We start from the raw sequence: 25723 nt of genomic DNA on the forward strand, positions 1-25723 counted from the left end.
ATACAAACTGGAACCTATATGGGATCCCAGGGCATGCAAGGCGAGGACTTTAACCACTAGGCTACCACACCTGTCCCTAGAAATGTGATTTTATAAAGATTGTAAAATGCAGAACACAGAAAAACTTAAGAGGAAGGCTATTCATCAAAACTAAAGTTAGAAAATGTAACTTTAAAAAGATATGCTTTTCACTGGCAATAATAAAGTTTAAGGTAAGCTAGGAATAAATGTAGCAAAGTATGTGTTAAGACTCGATCATAAGGTGATAAAACCTCATTGAAGAACACTGTAACAGGTGGAAAGATGAACCAGATTCGTTGGGTTGTAACGGCAGTAGATGTCTGAGGTTCAGAGGTGATCACCCAAAAGGAGGGCCTTACACACTGTGTAGTGGGACAGACTGAGCAGCCTGCACCTGGAAGTCCTAAAGCCGAAGTCCTCTGGCATCTGAAATCTTTGAGCATTGATGATCCTCAAAGTTTCAGATTTCAGATGATCTCTGTCGCAGATTAGGGATGCGCAAGTGCTGTGGTCTCTGTTGGTATTTCAAAATCTGAAGGAAAAAACAACCCTCTCAGATCAGCACTGCCCAACCTGTTAATGTGTATTCATGGCTACATCAGAGGAGGTAAATGCCAGCAGAGACAGCAGCCCAGCTCAGGATCCTGAGGCTGGAGGAGGACCGAGTAGTTGTGGCTTCAATTAGACTCCCCACTCATTATTCACAATTCCTGCCTTTATCCTTGCATCCCCTTTCCACTATAACAATGAGAACTCCACTGTGGATGAAGGCGTCTCCTGGCCCCTCAGTCCTGTGACCTTTCACAGAAGGCAAATCGAGGGTTTGGGATTTTATAAAAACCGTGTGTGTGTGTGTGTGTGTGTGTGTGTTTGAGAGAGAGAGGAGGAGAGAGAGAGAATGAACAAGAGCAAGCTGACAGTTGCTCTAATATATGCCACAGGAGAATACAGGCTTCCACAGACACAGTAATAAATGGTGCTTGGCACAAATGCTGGCTGAATACCCTTTCTCTCATCTGCCATTGGTAGCCGGCTGGGTTGGGTCAGCAGAAGCTAATCCTGAACTCTAGCAGTTTCACTCAGGCAGGCAAGAAAAGAAAAGGTTGGCATTTTGTTTCCCAGCTCACGGAGCAAGCAGGCTCTCAGTTCCTCCAATGGATGGCTGCCAGCTCATGCGCACACCTCCCATGCTGCCCAGTCTAGCCAGGGTCTTGCAAAATGACTGTCAGCAGCTCCAAATGGCTTCTCTCTTTGTTTGTTTCCAATGTGCTAGGAAAACCTCTGGGTAACATACCGTGGCTGCCACAGAGAGTTACACTTTCATGTCATGTCACATCAGGTATTAAGGTGAGTAACATCTTTGTGGTAAAGAAATAGCAGCCTGGAGAGAAATTACCAGTGAAAAATTCAGATGGTATGGTTATTGAACAAAAGTCAAGAAACATGATAAAGTACAAAGAGAATAGTGACACAAAATCAATGCCTTCCTAAAAATAACCAGCAGTCACACCAGCTATCTTTCCTGACTTTGCTCTATATAGATACAGAGGGGTCTCTTTAAATACATAGTTGTGCCTATTTTTAATTTCTCCTGTTTCTCATACTCTTCTGTTGTGTTCTGTCATGCCCTCTCATAGCAAAAAAATAAGTCTCAGATGCTTTTTGGTGACTTGCCTTTTTGGCCAGCAAGGGTGAACACAATTAATTCTCTCTGCACTTGAAGTTCATTAACTTTATCAGGTTGTGACTTGATGTCAAGTGTTTTCTGTTAGATTTCCTACAGCACACTGTACTTTTTAAAAAAGATTTTAATTTTTTTTTAATTATTGGAAAAACAGATATACAGAGAGAAGGAGAGAGAGAGAAAAATCTTCTGTTCTCTAGCCACTCTCCAAATGGCTGCAACGGCCAGAGCTGAGCCAATCCAAAGCCAGGAGCCAGGAGCCTCCAGGTCTCCCATGCGGGTGCAGGGTCCCAGGTTTTGAGCCATCCTCGACTGCTTTCCTAGGTCACAAGCAGGGAGCTGGATGGGAAGTGGAGTAGCTGGGATACAAACCAGCATCCGTATGGGATCCTGGTGGCTGTAAAGTGAGAATTTAACAATTTAGGCTATCGTGCTGAGTCTACACTGCACTCTTTTAATCTGCAGCTTTTAGTATCCAATTTTTTTCTTTTTAGAGTTTATTCATTTGAAAGACAGAATTAGAGGAAGAATGGAGACATAGATCTTCCATCCACTGGTTCACTGCCATATGGCTGCACTGGCCAGGGCTGTGCCAGAAGGAAGCCAGAGCCTGAAGCATCTTCTAAGTCTCCCACGTGAGTGTAGGGGCCCAAGCACTTCAGCCACCTTTTTCTGCTTTGCTGGACTCATTAGCAGGGAGCTGAATTGTAAGTGTAGCAACCAGGACTTGAATTAGTACCCATATGGGATACTAGCACTATAGGCAACACTGGCCCCACTACATTTTTTTTTTCTTGTCATCAATTGCTCTAAAGTCAGACAATCATGTCCTTGTACAATTACACTTCCAAAAATTCCTGAACCCATATTTTAAAAAAGTTTTCATTTGGGACTGGTGTGGTGGTAACAGCAAGCTAATGCTCTGCCTGTGGTACCAGCATCCCATATGAGCTCTGGTTTGAGTCCTGGTTGCTGCACTTCCAGTCCAGCTCCCTACTAGTGGCCTGGGAAAGCAGTGGAGGATGGTTCAAGGTTTTGGGCCCCTGAACTCATTTGGAGGACTCAGAAGAAGCTCCTCGCTCCAAGCTTCAGAGAACTCAGCTCTGGCCATCATGATCATTTAGGGAGCAATCCAGAAGATGAAAGATCTTTCTCTCTGACTCTCAAGTAGTCGCCTCCAGTCTTTCCTTCTGTTATCCATTCAGTTTCCAGGTATGTTTCTTGATACTTTTAGTTCATTTATTGCTTGCATACTGCTACTATTACTACTACTACTACTATTATTACTACTACTATTACTACTACTACTATTATTATTATCAAATCCTGGCTGTAGCATATTTACTTACGTTGTTGTCTGGTCATTATTTAAATTTGTTCACAATTGAGTTGGGCATTTCTGTTCAGTATTTTCCACCTAGTTCTACCTTTTTTGGCATATATTTCTCTTCTCCAATAAGCTTGTGTTCCATATATTTCCTATATAACTTTGAAAAATATTTAGCAACAAACTTATCAGATATTGAGCAAACAGAGGTTGGTCATAACCTGGGAGTGAAGTCCTAAAGATTCTTTGCTGGACCACCTGCTAACTTGCAATTGGTGGTGTTTTGAAGGTGATGGTGTTTGGAGTGGGCATGGCCACACACCTCCTGGATATACTTTGATATCTTAATTACCTGCACAGCCACATCAATGTGCACCAGATCTGTAGTCTTAGTGTCCTCTGGGAGAGTCTGGAGAAGCTGTGTGTAAGGGCTTTTGCTAGAGGCACTGGACCCTGTCTGCCTATGCGCATTATGACTTGTGCAAGGCAAGGACTTTAGCTGCTAGGCCACTGCACAGGCCTGTACTGCATTGTTTTTTAAGATTTGTCTACTCTCAGCATGGAATGACAGCAGAGGAGTATGTTTCAAGGGCTGGAAGTCCATTAAAATCAGTGCAAGTAAAATGTTCAGGGCAATGTATTGTCAAGTTCTTCAGGAACCTTAGGTCAAGTTTTTCATGGCACCCTCCTGAGAGCTGGAGGTAGGAGGGGGAAGCCACCTTTCAAAAAACCTTTGTTGTCCCTGAAGACTACAGTCCTCACTAGCCGTGCTTCTCAATATACCTGTGCCATCCTTTCTCTTCTTCCAACATGGCCACGCCAGCACAACATGACCCTTCTGCTCAGGCACCCGCCACCCTGCACTTGTTTCTTCTTCCTCTCTCCCCCAATGCTAAATGGCCCAGATCTTGTGTTTAAAGAGGTAACTCAAGTGGACATGGGTTTGATTGTTCTCTGAAAAGAGGGGCACAGTAGCACCCCAAGGCCAGTCACACATATGTGTAACTGTAGGTATGTTAACATTCACCAACACATGTATGAGAAAGAAAATCTGACCAGTTCAAACAAATTTTGGCATCAAGTGATTCAGGCAAACTGAATGCATTGATTAACTACACAGCACTCAAACATTATGTTTAGCAAGTTCATGTACTATCTGTTGAGAGAACTGGCCTTGGTAAATAAACCATCTTGCTCTAAATAGAGCTGGTCTTTCTAGAATGCTGAGAACAAACTGGGATACACCAATACAGATGCTCCAAAATTATCTTTTGTTAAATGTCAAACACAGATTTTACTGCTAGGCCACCTGGGTTTGTATTCTGGTTTCAGTCCTCATTAACAGTGGGGTCTCCGGCAAGGGGCCTCCCCAATGTGTGTCTGAGTTTTCTAACTTGTAACTTGAATATAACAGTACCTGTCCTATAGAGTTATGGTAGGATGAAATGTGCTGAGACTTGTCAGTTTTTGAATGATGCCCAGCGAGTCACGCATACTCCATAGATGTTACTGAATATTGGCATATTCAATTAGGTAGAACCCCACACAGAAATCCTTAGAGACACTAGATAAAATACTTTAAAAATAAGTTTATTGTAACTAATGAGTATAAAATCTGACACGTTTTGAAACATTTTTGCAAAAGTAAAACCTTCCCTCCCCAGACCCATCCCATTCCCAACAAGATATAGAGTAGGAACTTAGACAGAAAAACAACACTGACCCAAACATGAAATGCTCATTCCTTGGTTGATCCGAAAGGCTCAAACATTAAATTCTAAGTAAAGGTCCATTAAATTAAGACGTCAACAAACCATTTGACACTTCTGTAGTTTAACTTGCTTTCTACTGTCACTATGATGCAGGTGATATAAGACTGCAGGTGATGGATATTCAAAGTGCATGGAACTGTGACACCACAGACGCTGATAGGAACAATGGGTGTGGAGTTAACATCGACTTAAATTAATCCAAAGACGTCTTTGTACAGTTTAGCCTTTGGCATTTGCTCTAACGTGTTTCTTCTTTAAATAGACATCACTTTGTTCAATCTATTAACCAGACTAAGTTTATCAGAGCACATTTCTCATCTAACACCGATTGTCCACAGCCAATTTCACATGAGGTAGTTGGGCTGCTTAGTGACATTCTAGTGAAATTCTCATGATGTGTGGGAAATCATACATCAAACGTGTCAAGAAACAGACTCACTGGCCTTCTAGGAAGCAGGAGGGTCACTTCAAGACCTCCCTTTTTAACATCACAGGCTCTTACATACCCGGTAACAGATGCACACGCAAGAGTGTGTGTGGATGAGATCAGCTTTGCCAGAGATACACGCAGTTCTGGTTTCTGTTTGCAAGATACAGGGAGGAAGTATCGACTACACTATTTAAAACAAGAAACATGTAATTCTTGGCTTCTCACCAACTTAGTCAACAAATGTTTGCACTAAAAAAGAAGTGTTCGATAAAATGCAAAGAAATCTGAATACTTTTGCATTGCAGAGAAGTGGTGTATTTCTTCCTTTTAAGACTGTCTAAAAACAACAGAAAAAAATGCATGAATCATCTGTACCCAGGGAGACACCATCATGGGTGTTTAATCATACCTGGATGCAGCAGTGCAACAAGAAACCACACACATGGTCCCTGTCCTCAGGACACCAACTGTCAGGGACCGGGAGAAAGTGTTCACACGGAAGGTCTGGGGGTATGCTGATGGCATCCTCAAAAGGACTCCGAATGACATCGGTTGTTTTTTTTTTATGACATTGTAATAGACAAGCAGTGTTAAAATGCCAGTGGACAGCTAGTGAACACTGTTTGACATCACCACTGTGAAACCCGTGTCAGCAACCACAGATGACAAAGGGACATATAGAAGATGCCTGGATGAAGCATTTCACAGGGTTACATGTCAGTCATACATGCCAAAGTGCGTGTGAAGACCGTAGCGTAGCACAGCGAGCATCTGTGGTCAGGCCCTCCAAGACCAAACACGTTAGCTCAGCGGACACAACAGTTGCTTCAGATAGATTCCACTTCGTCATAAATTCAACAGCTAAGAATGTTTTAATTTTTAAAAAATTAAAAACAAAGGAAAACCTGTCACTAAAATAAGAAGCAACTGTTTTCCATCAGTGATTCAGAAATATACCTTTATGTAAGCAAGGTCTTATAGGATGTGGTAGAGGCATGGGGAAAAGCACAAAAATAGTTTTGTTTGAGAAAGTTTCCCCAGTGCTTCTGTTGCCTCATCTGAAATTCCTGCATATCGGGCCCGGCGGCGTGGCCTAGCGGCTGAAGTCCTCGCCTTGAAAGCCCCGGGATCCCATATGGGCGCCGGTTCTAATCCCGGCAGCTCCACTTCCCATCCAGCTCCCTGCTTGTGGCCTGGGAAGGCAGGAGAGGACGGCCCAAAGCTTTGGGACCCTGCACCCACGTGGGAGACCCGGAGGAGGTTCCTGGTTCCCAGCATCGGATCGGCGCGCACCGGCTGTTGCGGCTCACTTGGGGAGTGAGACATCGGATGGAGGATCTTCCTCTCTGTCTCTCCTCCTCTCTGTATATCCGGCTTTCCAATAATAAAATCTTTAAAAAAAAAATTCCTGCATATCATAATCAGTTTGCTTTATAAGAAAGTTCTTACTTCAGTTCTTCCTTCACTTCCAGTTTAACAAAGAAAAATGTTTGACCCTATAACACATACATATATTTTTAAAATTAAAAATGCTTTGTTGAAAATATGATGTTAAGAGCATTAAATTTCTGGACACCTACTTGTAACGGAAGTAGTCACCTTTAAGAGCAGAGTGTAAACTTTTCCAGTGTTGCTCGCCTACCAAGGCCACCTCTGCCAGAGCTGCACGCCACCTGCTCTACAGCTATTAAGGGATGCCTGCATCCTGCTGGAAGTGCTTGTAATCTGCTGAGGTCAAGGCCAGAAGCTCCACCTATGTTCAGAGCTGCTGCTGAGGAATAAGGGAAGACAGGCTGAAAGTGGGGGGTAGATTTGGGGCACTACTGGCAATTTTCAGGGAAAAATCAGGCTGAACAATAGACTTTAGATATCCTTTGTGGAAAATATTGGTATCTATAAGGATGTTCAGATAATAAGGTGTCTCACTGCACATTCCCGGGGCTCATATGCAGCTCTTTCTGAGATGAATCCCTTCAGAGATGAATCAAGAGCTGATGAGACAGTTGTCTCTTTCTCACAGTTACACATGGATTCAACCCCCAAGAGGAATGCCCTCTCACCCAGGAGTGCTACAACTGAGTTAAATTTGTTTCCAAAGGACAAAAGACTACCACCAAGAGGACTGTTGTGTAGTTCAACAAATACACCCCGGTCTGACTAACTATCAAGGTTCCACTGCAGGCCCAAGTACAGGCATGATGGGTAGGCCTGTGGGAGTGCTTCCTAAGGGGTCAGCCACCTGCTACTGCTTCACTTTCACTAATAGATATAAAATACGTTACCTTCTTCTTCAGGTTCTCTCTAAGGATTGTGCCAAAAAGGGAATCCTCAGAGTGTTCTGAGCAAGGAAAACACAGATGTTCCAGAACTTTCAGATCTCTCTCAGTTAGCAGTTCTGGGGGGCTCTGGAGAGACAACTCTAAGTCTCTTTTCTCATTGCTCCCTTCTCAGACTGTAGCTAAGTTCAGCACAACTGATGCCTTCCAGAGAAGACATAAACACCACAGACTCAGAAGGAAACTCAAGTTGATTTTATCATTCTCTGTTCAGTTCAGTTTTGAGGCACTTTAAGGATCCCACTTTTCCAAGCTTCATAGGCTCTAGTGAGGAAGACACCTATCACAAAAGTTACTCTTTCCACAGGGCAGGACAGAGGGTGGCTGGAAAATGGAACTTAGGTGACTCGAGCTGCTGCATGTCATCTAGGTTCCCACAATGATCCCAGATCATTAATAAGCTTCTCTTGGTTCAGGGAATGTCCTTGTATCTGCATTGGTGTGACATGGCCAGGCCCAGGAGCCTTACTCTCATGTGGACTGGGAGACTTAGTGGCAAGTTTGAAGCACATTCAGTGCCCACCTCTCCTCTCGAGACCACAGGAGGTCACCTGCGGTCACATATACATGATAGGTAGCATGGCCTACTGGGGGACGAGGCACCATACTTTGTAGAAGGAATGCCCATCCAAGGTTGTTTCATGAAATACTTAGTTTTCATGTTTAAATTCTCACACTGCCCAAAGGTGTTTGAGACTGACAAGCAGTTGCATGTAGCTGGCTGCACTCTTGGTAATGACCCCACAATTGATCAGTGAGTTGCTTCCGGATTATGGCCCTGTGGAGTATCAGGCCTACTGCCTGGATGCCCACTCTGCTTCAGTGAAGAGTGCTGCTGAGTCAACTCTCTTCACTTCTCACTATCCACTGAACTACGCATCCAAGTGATGGCCTATTCCTCCTTGCAAAAGGGCATCCTGTAAACTAGAATTTCATCAATGCTGTGTGCCCAAGAATGACTTGGGAGGTTTCATGTGGCTCTCTGAGCCTCACCCTCAGATTCTGGTTCTTTAAGTCAGACAGGCCTAGAATCTGCCCTCTGAACAAGCATTCCCTGTGATTTGACATGGAGGTGGTTCAGGTCATACTTGCAAGTCACATGGCTCCTCCCTGAGAGAGTACCTGTGAGTATACCCCTAAGCGCTGACCCTTCTGAAGTGGGGCACTGAACCCTTTGGGTGTCTTGGTGTCACGATCATGTCTGGATGAGACACAGCACGGGGAAATATACTGGCAAAGGGTGTCATCAGATGGGTGTCACCTCAACTGACCTGTCCCACCCCTCCCATACTATCCTCCAGCTGGGAGTCAGGGCACCCTACTCAACTCCCACCTGTTGGTGAGGACGCAGTCCTTCCTCGTCCAAGTCTTCACCTGCCATAATCACAAGATCATGCCAATGAACATTACTACACAGGCTCTTCTCACCAAGTCATGGAGAAGAGGCTCCAGTACAGAACATCTAGAAACAGTCAGTTCTACACTGCAGTTGCTTGAGCAAAAGGGCTGAGTTCTAAGTTGTTTAAAATATTGGCTAGAAATTATAGTCCTTGCTACAGAATTTGCTCATTTTCAGCTTGGGTTTGAATGGTCCATTAAAACAAAAATTTAAAACAAAACAATATGCTCACAACATCAACAAATTCATATGTCAAGTCTGCTCTTAGAACGTGCTGTTCAAGTCTATTACAGCTATTGATTTGGTTTCCAGTACATCCGTTGAACTGAAATATGTAGCACCTTGATTTATGAACACACAAAACACATAGGCCTTTTTAAAAGTTACATATAAAAGCACTGGGTTTTGCTTCCTCTTCGCAATCCCAAGGAAATGGGTTGGAGAGGGCTGAAGCTGTTGCTGGAAATTAAGTAGGGCAATGCAACTTGCTAGCAAACTTTATTCCCTGAAGTTAGGAGATGCTGTCTTGCAGCTGTCATACCACCTCATCAGACTCCAGCCCGTGGACCTCATACAGAGTGTCCAGGATGGCCAGCTGCTTCTCCATGGCAGGGAGGTAGAGGCTGAGGTCCCTCTGCATCCCGACACTGAAAGCTTCCTTCTGGTGATCGCCTTCCTTTATGGTTAATGCCGCCACAAAATCTTCATAGGATGGAGCTGCCCTCAGGGCTAACTGCAGGAGAACCACCCAGGAGAATCCACATTAGCTATGTCTCTGGCACACTTCCCCCTGCACACAAACAATACTTGCACAGTGTAAGTGCACACACACATAGAACCAAAAAGAGCTTGAGGAAAGAAATATGAATTTCTGAATTGTTTTAAGCACCAAATCAACTAACTTTTTCTTCTTTAAACTGCCTTTCCCAGGCCAGTAGTAGTAGTAGGGAGCTGGATCAGAAGTGGAGCAGCAGGGTGTGAACTGGTGCCCATATACCGACCTCCAACCCCAAACAACTTTTAAGGATAAAGAGACAATTATGTAGCTGGGCTACTGTAAGGATTAATAATACCAATGAGGCAGGGACTCCCTTCTCACAGTGGGCTCCAGGCATCATAGTCTATCAGAACACATGCTGCCACCATCATGAGCTTTGCCCTTGCACAGTCAGCCTTCCAGGGCACCCCAACCTCTGACTAATTTCTTAGCTTCATATATATTTCTTTGCATATCCCCTGTGCCAGGCACCTCCCCTACCCCAGAATAATGCCATCTTTGGGTCTTTGAATATTTTTAAAAACAATATATTTGAATGTTTTCTAAAAGCAAAATCCATTCGTTGCTTGCTTGTGCACTGAGGCTCTAACACTTTTTATGCCAGTTCATCTTTGCAGACATTCTGTACATTTAGGTCTCTGCTTTACAGATGGGTGTTATGCAGCAACGCGATTTGAACTTAGGCTCATGTGCTATCAAGCACACTGCCTCCTGCAGTGTGGACTCCCCGTCTCTCAGTGTGGACTCTGTGTGAACTTTCTCAGTGTGGACTCTCCCTGCTCTTGCACTCACCCCTCACCTCACAGAACCTGCTTTCTGAGATACACACACAAGGATGCCTCTGCTGAGAGCAGCGGGGCAGCAGGTCTAAGCAAAGGATTTCTGGAGAATCTTAATTACCATCTTGCATTCACTCTCCAGATATTCCTTATATTTTAAATGTCTTAAGAATCGGTCCTCTCCATTTTTACAATGAAAAAGTCAATGGTATTATTATATAGTGATTAAACCTCGACAGAGACAAAGCCCATGTGGACTTGAATCCCAGATCTTTTACATGTTAGTTTGAGGAATGTAAGCCAAGTGCTTCACATCCTAGGAGTTCACCAAAGGGCTGATGACTACACTCTAGAATGTGGGGATAAGGAAAGACTGTGGAAGAAGTACAAGGGGAGGTTGGTGTCTCGAGAACAACCTGACAGTTTTCCAGCAGTAGCTGTGGGAAATGGAGGACAACAGAGTGTGGTACCTTCAACACTCTGCGGGAAAATGATGACTAACCTAAAATTATATATCCAGTCAAGCCAGAAAGAACCAATGATAGGCTCAGCTGTATAGTCTAACTAAAGGGGAAGCCAAAAAGGAAAAGGGTAACTGGTTAGGGACCAAGCTGGAGGCCACATTTTAGGAGATTGTAATTGCTGGAATCTGAAGTTAATGATTTGGCCGAAAAGTCAGTCAAATCCCTCAGATACAAAATAGGTGTCCTTGAGCATCTGGGATCAGTTGATGTAAATCTGGCTTACTGATCAGTACACGTGGGAATATTCAACATACCTTCCGAGACAGAGATGACTTGGAGAGTGGCAGTGGAAAGGCTGAAAGAGCCAAGCTAGGCACAGACTATTATTAAATGCTTGACATCATCTACTTTCTTAAAAACCAAAAAATTAAACTATTGGCCTGGCCCGGTGTGGTGGCCTAGCAGCTAGGCCACCCATATGGTTGCCTGTTCTAGTCCAGGCAGCCCTGCTTCCCATCCAGCTCCCTGCTTGTGGCCTGGGGAAGCAGTGGAGGGACCCTGCACCCACATGGGAGACCTGGAGGGGGCTCCTGGCTTCTGGCTTTGGATCGGCTCAGCGCCCGCTGTTGGGGTCACTTGGGGAGTGGGTCTTTGGTTGGAGGATCTTCTTCTCTGTCTCCTCTTCTGTGTATATCTGACTTCACAATAAAAATAAAATAAATCTTCAAAAAAAAAAAAAAACTATTGGTAACCCTTCTTCACTTCATCATGATGACTTACAAATTAAGGGAAAAAAATTGGGGCCAGTGTGTGGCACAGCATTCCAGCTGCTGTGTACATGATCTAGATCCCTGCTAATGGACCTGCGAAAACCATGAATGATAGCTCAAGTGCTTGGCCCTGACACTCATTTCAGGGACCCAGATGGGACTCCCAGCTCCAGCAATTGCAGCCATTTGGGGACTAAACCAGTGGATAGACAAATTCTCCTTCTCTATCATTTTTTTATTTTTCAAATAAAAAAATAAAAATAGGTTGTGGTGTATCAGGTTAAGCTGCTACCTGACATTAGCATCCTCGATGGGCACTAGTTTGAGTACTAGCTGTTCCACTTCTGGTAGCTTCCTGCTAATGTACCTGGGAAAGCGGAGGAAGGCACCCACATGGGAGACTGGGGTGAAGCCCCTGGCTTCTGGCTTTGGCCCAAGGGTGGAGCTTTCTATATCTCCTTCTCCCTTTCTAACTCTGCCTTTCAAATAAATATGTAAATCTTTAAAAAAATGAAATAAATAAAAATTATTGGCATTAGCATCTGAAGTCTTCATAATATTAATAAGCTATAGTCTTGGATATCTTATCTCCTTACACCATGGGTTTTTCTATAATCAGGGATTTTCTGAGAGTTCTGAAATGAACGACTGAACATATGCCAAGTACTGTGCGGTAAGTGCTCAAAGTGGTAAGCAGGATGCAGTCTGAGTTAGATGCACCAGTTCTACCTCTAGGAACCTATTTTGAGAAAATAAGGGCTTTAGTCAAAAATAAAGATGCTATTTTTACTTCTAAGAACAAACTTAGAAGCATCTTAAATTTCCAACACAGGATTAGGCAAATAAATTATGATACTTTCTTATTAGACAAAGACATAGTCACTAAAGATAGTGGTCTTTTCCCTTACAAATAATTTCTCATTGCATTTAAAAATGGTCATGATGGAATCTGTTAGGGGAGATGAAAAATGTGTATGCATATGCAAAGTACATAAAATAATTATACATAGAATATATGCATATACAATACAAATATCCATACAGATATACTTATATAGATATTTAAATTCAATAGGTCAACATTTAGATATAAAAGTTTCTTATTAAAAAATAAGAATAGGGCCCGGCGGCGTGGCCTAGTGGCTAAAGTCCTCGCCTTGAACGCACCGGGATCCCATATGGGCGCCGGTTCTAATCCCGGCAGCTCCACTTCCCATCCAGCTCCCTGCTTGTGGCCTGGGAAAGCAGTTGAGGACGGCCCAATGCATTGGGACCCTGCACCCGTGTGGGAGACCTGGAGGAGGTTCCTGGTTCCCGGCTTTGGATCAGCGCGCACTGGCCGTTGTGGCTCACTTGGGGAGTGAATCATCGGACGGAAGATCTTCCTCTCTGTCTCTCCTCCTCTCTGTATATCTGACTTTGTAATAAAATAAATAAATCTTAAAAAAAAAATAAGAATAGTTAAGAAGGCAAAAGAGGGGGGCCCAGTTCGTATCCCGGCTGTCCCACTTCCCATCCAGTTCCCTGCTTGTGGCCTGGGAAGGCAGTAGAGGACAGCCCAAAGCCTGGGACCTGCACCCACATGGGAGACCTGGAGGGGGCTCCTGGCTCCTGGCTTAAGATCAGCTCAGCTCTGGCCATTGCAGCCACTTGGGGAGTGAACCTGAGGACTTGGAGGAATGAACCAGCAGATGGAAGATCTTTCTCTCTGTTACTCCTCTCTATAAATCTGCCTTTCCAATAAAAATAATAAAATAAAATCTGAAGAAAAAAAAGGCAAAGAGGGACAGGTATTTTGGCATAGAAGGTTAAGCCACTTCTTAGGATGCCTACAAGCCACATCGGTGTGTCTGGGATACAGTCTCACCTCTACTCCAACCCCGTTTCCTGCCAATGCTTGTGGGGAGGCAGCAGATAATGGCTCAAGTGCTGGCCCCTACCACCCACGTCGGACACCCAAATGCAGTTGCTATCCCCTGGCTTTGGCCTGGCTGTTGTAGGGGATGTGTATAGATAATAAAACATTGGCTGAGAGAAGTGCAGACAGCTTGTAGCTATGGTTGATCTGGCACCTATTCCAGTGAACAAACTGGCATGGAGCTAGTCATCTCCATGCTTCCCAAACATATTTCACTTTTGCTAGTGTTCGACTTCTTGCACTACACATTTCCCCTACTTGGTTTACTTGTCTTTTAATCAATCATGATCCAACTAGTGCTATCCATTAAATTAAAAAAAAAAAGACATTATCTACAACAGCATTTTAACCTCCAGCCTTCTAAATAAAACAAAACAAAAAACCCAGCCACTGACATTCTAATGATATGTCCTACTGTCGGTGACATGAGATGCTACCTTTTCATGGATACATCTGCCTGCCTGTGACTGCTGACCCAAAGGGGCCACCTACTCCTGCTATTTTACAGAGCTGACTACGTGACTGGCCTAGGAAACTATGATTCTCAGTTACATTACTCCAGTTCAATATGGGAAGGATGGTTGATGGTATCAGGAGCCAAAGCATAGGACTCAGATACCTTCACACTGACAATAACTGAGAAGAGATTTCCATGCCTAACCACTGGTATACCCAACAGTTAATATTCAAAGAAGATTGAAATGAAAAAGAAAAATCAAGACTTGAGAATGAATGCGATTGGATACGATGGGCAGCAGAGGGCGCTATTGGCGTGACTGCATCATTTCCCCTCAGTATTTGCTTCCTATCTTGCCTGCCTCTGTGTGGACACTGCAGCTTTTTACTACCTTGTCAGGAAGGCAAGTGCACAAGGTCACTGGATCGAGGCCAAGCAAGCACATGCTTTCATTCATGGTCCTTTACCAGTTGGTGCCCAACCACTTTTCATTGCCAGGTCTATAAGCCTAAGTGAAAGAAGCAACTTGTGTTCTTATTCTCGAAAATAAAACATACAGAAACACCACACACACAACACCACCACCACCACAAAGCACTTTGCTTCTGGCCATCAGAATGTCAGAAGGATTACTTACCGCAAAGACTCCTCGGACGACCCAGCCGTGGTGCTGCCGCAGGGTTTTACCATATGCATTATCTTGAAAAGATTAAGAACAACTCCGTGAAGGTTTATTTCAACCAATTTTGGTGCACTATCTGTATCATGAACATTTTAATAGATGCAGTAGCACAAGCCTACTGCTTTTAAAAGCGGATAAAATTTAATTGCAAGATCTTATACCCTCAGTGTCCTAAGTAGGAAAAATAAAACCCATATAGACTTTTTAAATAAAAAGATAAATAGATACTTGCACTCTTATTCTGAGTAGAAGTAAAAATGCAGTTCTTTGGAATGCTGTGTGACTAATAGCCAGTTGCTGGTCTGCTCCTTCTCCCGTGTTTCCTTCTTTGTAAAACAATCTCTGAGGTTCTTTTTGATTCTGACATTCTGTTCTGGGATTCCAAATGTTTGTCCTATGATCCAGAATATTCTGGGGTGGCATCTGGCACAAGGTTAAAGCATGGCTTGGCATACCCACACCCCATGTCAGAGTGCAGGTTCAACCCCCGTTTTTCCAATCCAGCTTTTTTTATTCTTTATTTTTAAAAATCTATTTTAATTTTTTTTTTATTTGAAAGGCAGAGTTACAAAGAGAAGGAGACAGATCTTCTGTCTGGCTGGTTCACTCCCCATATGGCTGCACTGACCAAAGCTGAGCCAATCTGATGCTTCCTCCTGGTCCTACACCTGGGTGCAGGAGTCCCGTCCTCTGCTGCTTTCTCTGGCTGTAAGCAGGGAACTGGATGGGAAATGGAGCAGCTGGGACACAAACTGGCACCCGTACAGGAAGCTTGCCCCATAGGTGGAGGCCCTAGCCTACCACTGCTGGCAGTGGCCCCCAAACCATCTTCTTACTGAAGCTCACCCTGGGAAGCAGCAGATGAGGGTTCAAGTAAATGGGTTCCTGCCATCCACCTGAGGGAAGCAGAGGGCGTTCTGGGCTCATGGCTTCAGCCTGGCCCAGTCCTGGCTGTTACGAGAGTTTAAGAGTGAACCAAAGGATGGAAAAATCTTTCTCTTTCAAATAAAAATGAAAAAATATTCTTTCAAAGTGCTAGAAATCTTTACAATATCATGTAAAATGGCTTAAAATAATCAAACTAGTTAGAAAGCAACTAGTGAGATCTACAATCTTTCATATTTATACTCTGAGAATAACAACATGTTGTTTTTGTCCTGATGTGTTTAAAACAGTATTTTAAAACTGATATAATAATTTTAGTTACAAAGAGAGTCCCAAGAACAAGGCGGCTACATTTGATGCAAGGTCTGTATTCCTGAAGACTAGGAATAATTCAATATAAGCACAATTGAAAATCAGTTCTTCCACAGGCAGGACAGCTTTGCTAGGAGGCAGGCCCCGCGCTCTGCCTCGTCTCCACGACTTACAAGTGCTCCGAGTGCATCCTGGCGCTGATGTGACCTGTATCACACCAACTCCATGTGACAGCACTGAAATCCCTTTCCAAAAGCAAGTATTCAGACCAGCACAAATACTCATCTAATGAAGGCTTGGATGACACCATGATAGGTTAGATGAATATCCTCAATTTACTTAGAGCAGAAATAAAAACAACAGGAAAACAGACACTAAAACCTCAAGGACAAGTCAAGGCCTCTGTAGTGCAAAGCAGTGTGGCTCACAGGGCACTGCTGACTGGTGGCTACAATGGGGCTGCCACGTGGCTTACTCAAGCCCTCCCACTTTGAAATGATGTAGCTCTAGTCAACTTTCACCTCAAACATGTGGATGAGGTTTTAACACTTTTAGTACACCCTACCATTTCAAATTCATGTAAAATATAAAATATAGTTTATGCAAAATATATTCACTCTAAACAGGAATACATACATTTAAAAGTCAGTAAAATCTGCTAGTGCAGCTTCCCAGTGAACAGCTGCTCCATCTAACTAGAATGAATGCATGTCTGCTGCACTGTGTCTCACTCTGCAAGGCAGTGAGATCCCCCCAGTTTGAACTCAGTCATTCCCTTGCCCTTCAGAAGCGGGCCTCGTAGACGGAAGCTGGACACTGAACAAATCACAGTTGATTTACTAGTTGTTCTCATGGAAACACGTTGTTACGGGACAGAACAGAAAGTAATGAGTCTAGCCAAGGGTCATGTGGACACACAGAATTCTCTCGAAAGAGTGCTGAGGGGTAGTGGGTGGCACTACAGACAGAGGAAGCACTGTGGAGCTGGGAAGGGTCAGGGTGCAGCAGGCAACACGAGCAACCCTCTGGGGCCAAATGGTGAGGCCTGTGATGCACCTGTGGTAACAAGTCTGAACTCCCAGCTGAAGCAAGTGGCAGTTTTGAAAAATACAACATTCACTGTTTGAAGCTATAATCACTTCTCCCAGAGAAAACCACAGTGGGCATTCTGGAGGAACATTTTCTTTCTTAGACCTCTTTCCTCTCCAGAGGGTATGATTTTCTTGCGCTACCAACGCCATGATCATTCCAGTCTGAATCCTGTGGTGGGAAGGCACAAGATGAGACTCGCACCGCTCTGCAGGATGCAACAAAGCCCACTGCCCAGAGCTCCCTGTTCAAAAGGGTTCTGGATCCAGGGAGACACAAACCTCTGAGACCTTTTACCTTCCTGACACTCAGCCAGTCAACATAACCATCCCAAGAGGCCCAGAGACTGACAGGCACCAAGAGGACAAGGTACCATGAACCCACATTGCAGGAACAGCCTGGTCTGAGGGCAAGGGAGCCTTCACCCTGCATTGAGACCCGTGTCCTCCCACTTGGCCCTAGCAGAAGCAGCGGCCATTCATTGTGGCACCTGCACCTCAATGGAGAAGAGTTCCATCTGGCAAAATGTGCCGCACCAGAAAAGTCAGTCATAAAATTCAGCTGCTGACTCAGGCTCAAGGAGACCACTACTGGAATTTAAAGCTAACAAACAAAAGAAAGTTCATTTTAAAAAGTCCTTAGCTGACTTCCAGGGCTGCACGTACTGGCACCACATCAGTCTACATTAAAAAATGATAGTCTAAGCCTGATCTACTTTGTGTGCCTAGAGAAGACTAGACAATGAAATGCATTAATCTCCTCCATAATACGATTTATTGTCATAATGCATGCCTTATAATCTGAGTATTTCTGGCCTCTGAAACATAAATGATCTTGTTCTATTCACTGTAATGTGTAACAGCTCTCCAGATGATGACTGGAAATTTTTGAGTGGAAAGATTTGCCAGTCACCTTGCCCAATTCTCCCTGCTTCACAAATGCAGCGATGCAATGCCCAGTGAGGCAGAGACTTGCCCAAGGTCTCCAAAGTAAAATCAGTGAGACCTTGGGACATTTTTGTCAGAACAGAACATTCTGCCAAAAACTAATTAGTCTTTCTAATAAACCTAATTTATTCTTTCTGACTTGAAATTATTAGAATCAAAAGCATGCCTCTTCCAGCCATTCTCAAACAATGAGCACCTTATTCTGGCTGGGAGAACACCACAGATCTCATCAAGAACACGTGCACAAGGGAACATCCATGTGGCAGCACTGCTTGTCATGTAGAAGTCTGGAATTCACCTTGCTGTCTACAAGTAGTACATGAGTTTTTAAAAACTCTAGTCAACTCACATGAGGCAAAGCTGAGTCAGAACTACAACACTGAATGTGTCTGAAGAACAATACTGTGTAAATGTGACTCCAGGTATATGAGTGTGAAACATTCAGTCCAATACTGGACACTGCTCATGGACACACAAATGCACAGTGAAAGCACAGAAACATGCAGCATATAATGACTCACGGCAACTTCAGGGTGAAATCTTCAGAAAACGAGAATGGTTGGATCCAGGGGTTATAAAGGAGCCCTGACTGTACTGAACTATTGTTAGGTACATCAGGTGCTAGATATTTGCTAAATGCCTGAAGTAGTTATCACTTCAAAAAGGCTAAGCTACTAGGAAAGTTCCCTCTAAATTCTGCATGGTGACTAGGTGCTGGGTGTGGGCAAGACCGGCTCAAGCAGTGGGCCGAGAGGACAGAGGTGCCCGGAGGTACTATTTTGTTACCTTCAGGCACTGGCAGGACTGAAGCAGGTGCTGTGAGCCAGTTCTGCCTGTACAGTCTTCTACTGTACAGGTTCTGGGGCAGGCAGGACTGGCTCCACGTCCCACAATGTTTACTGAATAACTAAGTTATGACTTGAAGACAATAGGCTGTAACTCTCACTTCGCTCTTCTTGTCTGTGAAAGACTTTCATGTTAGAAAAAGTGACTGAGCACTCTTTAAAAATGCTCCCCATTCTGTGTCAGAGATGGTGGTCAGGTTAATTTCGACTTGACATTTCCAGAATAATGCTTGGATGACAGATGCGGCAATACACCATCCTACAGAGTGAGCAGCACAGAGCACCACATGGCATTTAGCATAGCGGTAGGGCATGGGAAATGCCAGTGCCAATCCTCATTGTCCCTCTTAAAGGATGCTTTCTGCAACCTCTCATTGATGTGACATCTGCAAGTGGAGCTGCTCAATTCTAGGGCAGAGCACTGCACAGACCTGCCTTATGGGCTCGCCTCCTTCCTTAACAAGACCTTTCGAGAATGTCACGGATGATGAGGCACACAGTGGCTCTCCAATCTGAGCACCACTGCAGGGAACCAGAGGGACAGCAGGTGCCTGAGCAGGGGCAGTGCAAAGCCCAAGGGCTCCTCCGGGGGCAGGAAGCACCCGAGCCCACAGAACTGCAGCAGCGAGCAATTCCCAGAATGGAGCAGTGAAGCCTCCCCTGTGGCCTTCAGGACTTGCACTCACCATCTCCTGCTGCACTAAGTATAAGCAGCATTTTATTGGAAAGCTATCTAATTAGGACAAAGGGAGGCAAGATTGATTGATGTCACTGACTGACTTCAGTATTTTTTGTTCGCTTGTTTGTTTTAAGAAATGATAAATGGGGCTTTATTAATCCTGCAGCAGGAGCAGGTGTTTCAGGTCAGAGTGCGGGGGTGCTGGGTGGTGAGGCCCCTACTTGCTGGAGATGTCCCCATGCAGGAACATCTTGGAGATGTAGTGGTCCTTGCTGACCAGCCTGAACTTCTTCTTGCCCTTGCTGCTCCAGGAGACATCTCCTTCAGTGTCCTCCAGCCCCATGTTGCAGTGCCTGTCACAGGCCTTCATGCAGCCCAGGAGTTTCCTGTTGCAGCAGTGATGAGCACCTGCATATTGCTCCTGACCGACTGTGCGAGGACTCGGAGGGAGCCTGTGTTAAACCTGCCGCCTCCTGCTTCCGCAGCTCCTGGGGAGTCATTTCACTCTCGGGCTCGCTGAGGAGGCTCACAGTGGCTGTGTGCTCTGGTCACTCCAATGCCCTTTTAGTTCTCTTCTTATCAATCCCTCATATGCAGTCAAAAATCTCCAAAAAGTACATAGTGAAGTGACAGGAGAGCTTCAGTGGTCTCGGTGGACAAAGGTTCCAATTTCAGCACGGATGAGCATCACCTGAATGCACTGTCAAAGCAGGTCACCAGGCTCCGTCCTGGAGCCGCTGCTTCCCAGCCCTGGGCAGGGCCTGGCAGTCTGTTTCCAGCACTTTTTCCAGGTAAACCTACTACTGCCTTGAGACTCATTGATCTAGATTTGTAATCTCCTCTAGAGTTATTTACACAATGAAGTGTTAATCAAGAGCTTAGTGTGATATAAATAAATAAAATCCTGAAGAACAGAAATCTTCTCTTACACCCTGAGTAGTCTCTAGCCCTGCCCTCTCCTACTGATTAGTAAAATGTACTTACTCAGGGCTGTCTGGATATCCTTTTCCCCATTTTTCACTTCGGTCAAAAATCCTTTCAAAAATTTGAGACCTCTACAACAAGAAGAGAAGAGACATTGCTTTTAAGCAGTAATTCATCTATTTGAAAGGCTGAGTGAGATACTTCACCAGTGGCCACAACAGCGGGGGGTGGGCCAGGCTGAAGGAGCATAGAGCTCTAAATAGATCTCCCAGGCAGGTGCAGGGGCCCAAGCACTGGCCCACCCTCCCCTGCCTCCCAGGTGCCCAGGCAGAGAGCTGGACTGGAAATGGGGCAGTTAGGTTTCAAAGTCGCACTCACATGGGATGCCAGTGTTGCAGGTGACTGCTTAACACACCATGCCATAATGCCCAGATATACGATCTGAAAGTCCACTGAGGTTGAACGGGTATAAAGAAACAGTAGACAGTGGCCTTCATTTTGGTAATATTTTGGGCATAAAGGTAAACATAAAATCTCATGGCAGCCCTTTCTGAGTTTTTTTCCCCTACCACTCCCTCTGGGCTGCTTTGGACCTGTCCCTCAACTCCTGGGGTGTCCCCTAAAGCAGTGGTTTTCAATATATGGTTCCAGGACCTGTGGCTTCCGTGTCCCATGGGATTTTGTTAGAAATGCAAATTTTGAGGCCCCATCCTCCTGGAATCAGCAGCTCTGGTTCACGCCAGTGTTTTTCACAAGTTTCCCAGGTGATTCTGCCACACCCTTTAGGAATCCTACTTTACATATACCACTAGCAATATTTATTAATATTATATATATTAATATTATATATAATAATAGCAACAAATAGTTGGTATTCTACTTATTAGGCCTTCTGGAAAAGGATTTGGTTGGATGATTTACTCATTTGGGGAGTTAAACAGCAGATGAACAATCTGTGTCCATCTGTGTGTTTCTCTGCCTCTCAAATAAACAAACATTTTTTTAAAAAGAAGCGATCTCTGTGTAACCGCGTTTTGCTGGTAACACTTTAATGGGGCTGGGTTGTAGCTGCAGCCCCGCGGCCTCACCTCTTCAGCCACAAGAGGGCTTCAGTAGCTGAGTTCCTGACCTGAGCTACATCCGCCTCCACTTCGTGCAGCACGATCTTCTGCAGGGTACTAAACTCCTCCTTGTTGGTTATATACTTCTGATTCACTTTCTGGAGAAAAGACAGACAGATTTAACTTAAAAATGCTAAAGTCAAGCCAATCAGTTTAGCACCAAAATGTGTAAGCTTGACAAGAAGGCCTCCAAGAAATAAAAATAAGATTCTATTTTCTCTGTGTTCTGGGACTTATGCTGGAAGTAAACAGGACCAATTATCTCCTCTCAGTTGGCTTTAGCAGTTATTTATTTCAAAGGCAGAGTTAAAGAGAGAAGGAAAGAGACACAGAGGCAGTATCTGCCCATCCACTGGTTCACGCCCAGCATGGCCACAATGGGAAACCAGGACCCTGGAACTCTGTTTGGGTCTCCCAAGTGAGTGCCAAGGTCTCAGATACTTGGATCATCTTCTGCTGCTTTCCCAAGTGCATCAGCAGGAAGCTACATCAGAAGTGGAGAAGCCAGGACCTAAACCGGTGCTCACATGGAATTCTGGATTTGCCCTGGCATATATTTGCATTGTGAATAGGAAACACCAAATTATTTGTCCAAATGAGCTTTTCTGCAACTGTGCCATAAAGAAAGGTTTACAGAAATTCTTTACATGGCTTTCTCAATGACAGAGACAAAGACAACATTTTTGGGCAGTTTTCTTAAGAGGGTAATATTCAATCTGCATTTAAAAAGGGCCCCCAACTTTAAAGGGTGAAAAGAAGCAGGCAGAGCTTGGGGCAGGTGGTGAGAGGCCCACAGCTGCAGGAGGAGGGTGACCTTTGCTGTCCCACACCACTATATAATGTGTCTTTTTGGAAAACTCTAGCTCGTAACTTGTAAAATATAACCTAAAACAGCAGAAGAGCACTGACATAAGAGCAAAATTCTGCTGACTCATGCTGTGGCCAGGAAAAGACAATTTTGGCTTCTTTAAAGTGACCATTCTATCTCCTAAAAAGCCTGCCTCTAGCACACGGCAAAGGCATGATTAGTTATTCCCTCCCCAGTCACTACAGGTAAGAACAGAGATACTCTCAGACAGAACTGGAATACATCTTTGTACATCATGCTTCATTCTTGCCCAACACAAAAAACCTGGAAATGTTCGCCTTAAAAGTTTCTGCATGGATATGAACTGTACTACTGCAACAATGTGGAGGAATCCAACATGGGGGGAGGGTGTGGAGAGGGGCTGGGTGAATCCCAGAGTCTGTGAAACCATGTCATAAAAAGAAATTTAAAAAATAATAAAATAAATAAAAAATAAATTAAAAATTTAAAAGGATAATTTAGTAAAAAATTTCTGCAGAGATAGGCAAATACACTCACCTTAATATTTCCAACAAGATCCATTTTAACAGGAGCAAATACAGTGGGCCCAAGCTTATCTATAAAAATGAACCAAAAACATTTTGAAAAAGTAATTTTTAAGTGGGAAATGTTTTTTGTTTGTTTGTTTTATGTTATTGTTTTAAGTTTTTAATTACTCATTTATTTGCGAGGTAGGAAGAAGAGAGGTCTCAACTGCTGGTTCACTCCCAGTTTACCAGAACTGACACCAGGAGCGAGGAATACTCCCTGGATCTCCATGTGGATGTAGGAACTCAATCACTTGAGCCATCAGCAGTGCCTGCCAGGGTCTCTATCAGCAGGAAGGTGGGGTCAGGAATAGGAGGTGGATCCAATCCAGGCATTCAGATATGTGCCACTGCCATTTTAACTGCAAGCTAAAAGCCTGCCTCCTTCCATATTTTAATTTCTTAGTGGAAAATACCTTTTACAGTAACAGTAAATTTAGTAGCTCTTTTCTCCAACAACTTTGTTTCCTTCAAGGTTATCTTCTAAACACAAGCTGTCAAAGCTTGATATTTTTATCACCGTTTTCTGTTCTATAACTCTGATGAGTCTATAATAAATTCTTAAGTGAGAGAAGATGAAGATTACATCATAAATTTTGAATACATGAAGGTGCTTCAAAGTTTGTTACAGGAGCAGGTGTGTAGCCTAGCAGTAAGCAAGACGGCAGAACAGAACTCATGAGGGGGAGGGCATTTGGCCCAGTAGTTCCAGCTGCCCACCAGCTGCCCACTTCCCCTGTCTCCATGCCTGGGCTCAAGTTCTGGCCCTGCTCTCAAACACAACGACCTGCTAATGCACACCCTGACAGGCAGCAGCAGATGGCTCAAGTACTTGGTTCCCTGCCTCTCACACGTGAGACCCAGGAGGAGTTCCAGGCTCCATGGCTCAGCCTAGCCCAGGCACTGGCACAGAAACATACTAGGGTCATCCCAGGTCTTGGTATGGATGTGAATTATATAGGTAGCTGTACCTGTCAAAACTCACTGAGTTATTCAATACACTGAATTACACTCACTAAATAACATTTAAGTAATGTAAAAATTATACTTCCATTTTTTTAAAAAAGTATACAAAAATATACTTCCACTTAAAAAAATACACAAGCTCATGCAGCAAATTTTGAAGATATTTACAATAGCTGGTATTTGCTGATTTTACACTACATTTTCATTTAAATCAGCTTATATATACTTCAAGAAGTGTGCTGAAAATGCAGTTAAAAGATGTTTATTTTGGTATAAAAACTTTTGACACCTATGCATAATTTTTCATAATATGTATTTTCCATTAAGTTTTCACTTAATATCTTCTTATGTATTTTAATCTTGGAAAAAATGTTTACATGGTTAATTTTTTTACAGCAGCAAGAGATTTGAAGACCTAGTCCTTTAACTACTTTCACTTTTGCTTTATGTATAGTTTCTAGCAAGCAGAGTCTACCTTTCTGCAGTTACCTATTGGTCATCATTAGAAATGAAATGGGACCATTCAAATAACTCTCAAGATTTAACAGCTTTTTTAAAGATGTACTTATTTATTTGAAAGACGGAATGGCAGAGAGAAGGGGGAAGAGAGAGGGAGATCTATCTTCTGTTAACATTAATAGGTTGAAGCCAGGAGCCAAGAACTCCATCCTGTTCTCCCACAAGGAGCCAAGAATTTCACCTTGGTTTCCCAGATGGGTGGCAAGAGCCCAAGCACTTGGGCCATCATGCACTACCTTTCCAAGCCCATTTAAAAGAAGCTGGATTGGAAGTATAGTAGTTGGGGCTCAAACCAGCATTCTGCTATGCCAGCTGTACCACAAGGGTGGCCCCAAGGTTGAATAGTTGCAGTAGTACGTGGATAGGAGGTGGTGGCTAAGAAGGATCAGCTCACTCTACACATAGGTCAGGATATTTCTTCTACTAATTAACAGCACTGAGACAAACTGTACAGATTAATGAACATAAGCAACTATAGCAACCTTACCTAATACTGGAACCACAGCATAACATGATGCCAAGAATGCTTCTGTGGGAATGCCACTATCTTCCAGAAGCTCAATGTCACTAAAGCTGAACAATTTAGTGATACAGAGGAGGAAAGATTGAAAATACATCAGCACTCCATAGTTCACAGGGAGTTACAGGAACAGCTGTCTAATGTTAGGGCATATAATTTGGCCTTATTTCACAGGTGATATTTTTCCTATTATAATATGGCATAAAATTTTCTATGATAATCCAAAGCAAAGTAAAATTTGTTCACAGAATAGTCTTATGATTCAGTTCCTTCTCATTCACTGTTCAGACAAGGTAAACAGTAAAACAGGTACTTGGTATAGCATATTCTCTTATTGCTTAGAAAATACCATCACTTGGAAGGAACACCACACCTGAATTTTCCATAAGGGAAGCTGTTCTCTAACGGCCAATGATTTTACAGCGTCTAGAATACCTGGTGTTCATGGTGCTGAAGAAGGTTGGGATGACTTCTTGGCCCTCTTCCTGGTGGGATTCTGGAGAGCAGACAGAGTCTGACGTGGGCTGTACCAAGTCCTCGTCGTGACCCCTCAGTTTTTCCTCTGTATCTTCCTTCATTACTTCACCTGTATTACAAACAAGATAGATGCATACCATAAAAACTAACACACATTCATTGTTAGACATTTTTAACACTGAGAAGTAAAAATTGGTGAAAGGCTGTACACAAATACATACAGAAGG

At 43.7% G+C, this 25723-nt stretch overlaps 1 protein-coding gene across 4 annotated transcripts in view; it reads right to left on the bottom strand.

The window, feature by feature from the left end:
* Positions 1-9450: 9450 nt before the first annotated feature.
* Positions 9451-25723, bottom strand: part of PLEKHA8 (pleckstrin homology domain containing A8) — a 37743-nt gene continuing 21470 nt past the window's right edge. For 2 of the 4 annotated variants that reach the window (XM_004582405.2, XM_058677985.1), the window contains 7 exons: positions 25455-25605; positions 24987-25072; positions 22986-23044; positions 21587-21717; positions 20559-20629; positions 14773-14834; positions 9451-9702 (listed from right to left, as the gene is read on the bottom strand). In XM_004582405.2, coding sequence (XP_004582462.2) covers positions 9505-9702; positions 14773-14834; positions 20559-20629; positions 21587-21717; positions 22986-23044; positions 24987-25072; positions 25455-25605 — 758 coding nt within the window. In that variant the 3' untranslated portion in view covers positions 9451-9504. The remainder of the gene's footprint in view (positions 9703-14772; positions 14835-20558; positions 20630-21586; positions 21718-22985; positions 23045-24986; positions 25073-25454; positions 25606-25723) is intronic. The other 2 variants (XM_058677983.1, XM_058677984.1) reach the window with 2 other exon arrangements.

The sequence above is a fragment of the Ochotona princeps genome, chromosome 20 (genome assembly GCF_030435755.1).
Source record: "Ochotona princeps isolate mOchPri1 chromosome 20, mOchPri1.hap1, whole genome shotgun sequence".
Lineage (NCBI taxonomy): Eukaryota > Metazoa > Chordata > Mammalia > Lagomorpha > Ochotonidae > Ochotona > Ochotona princeps.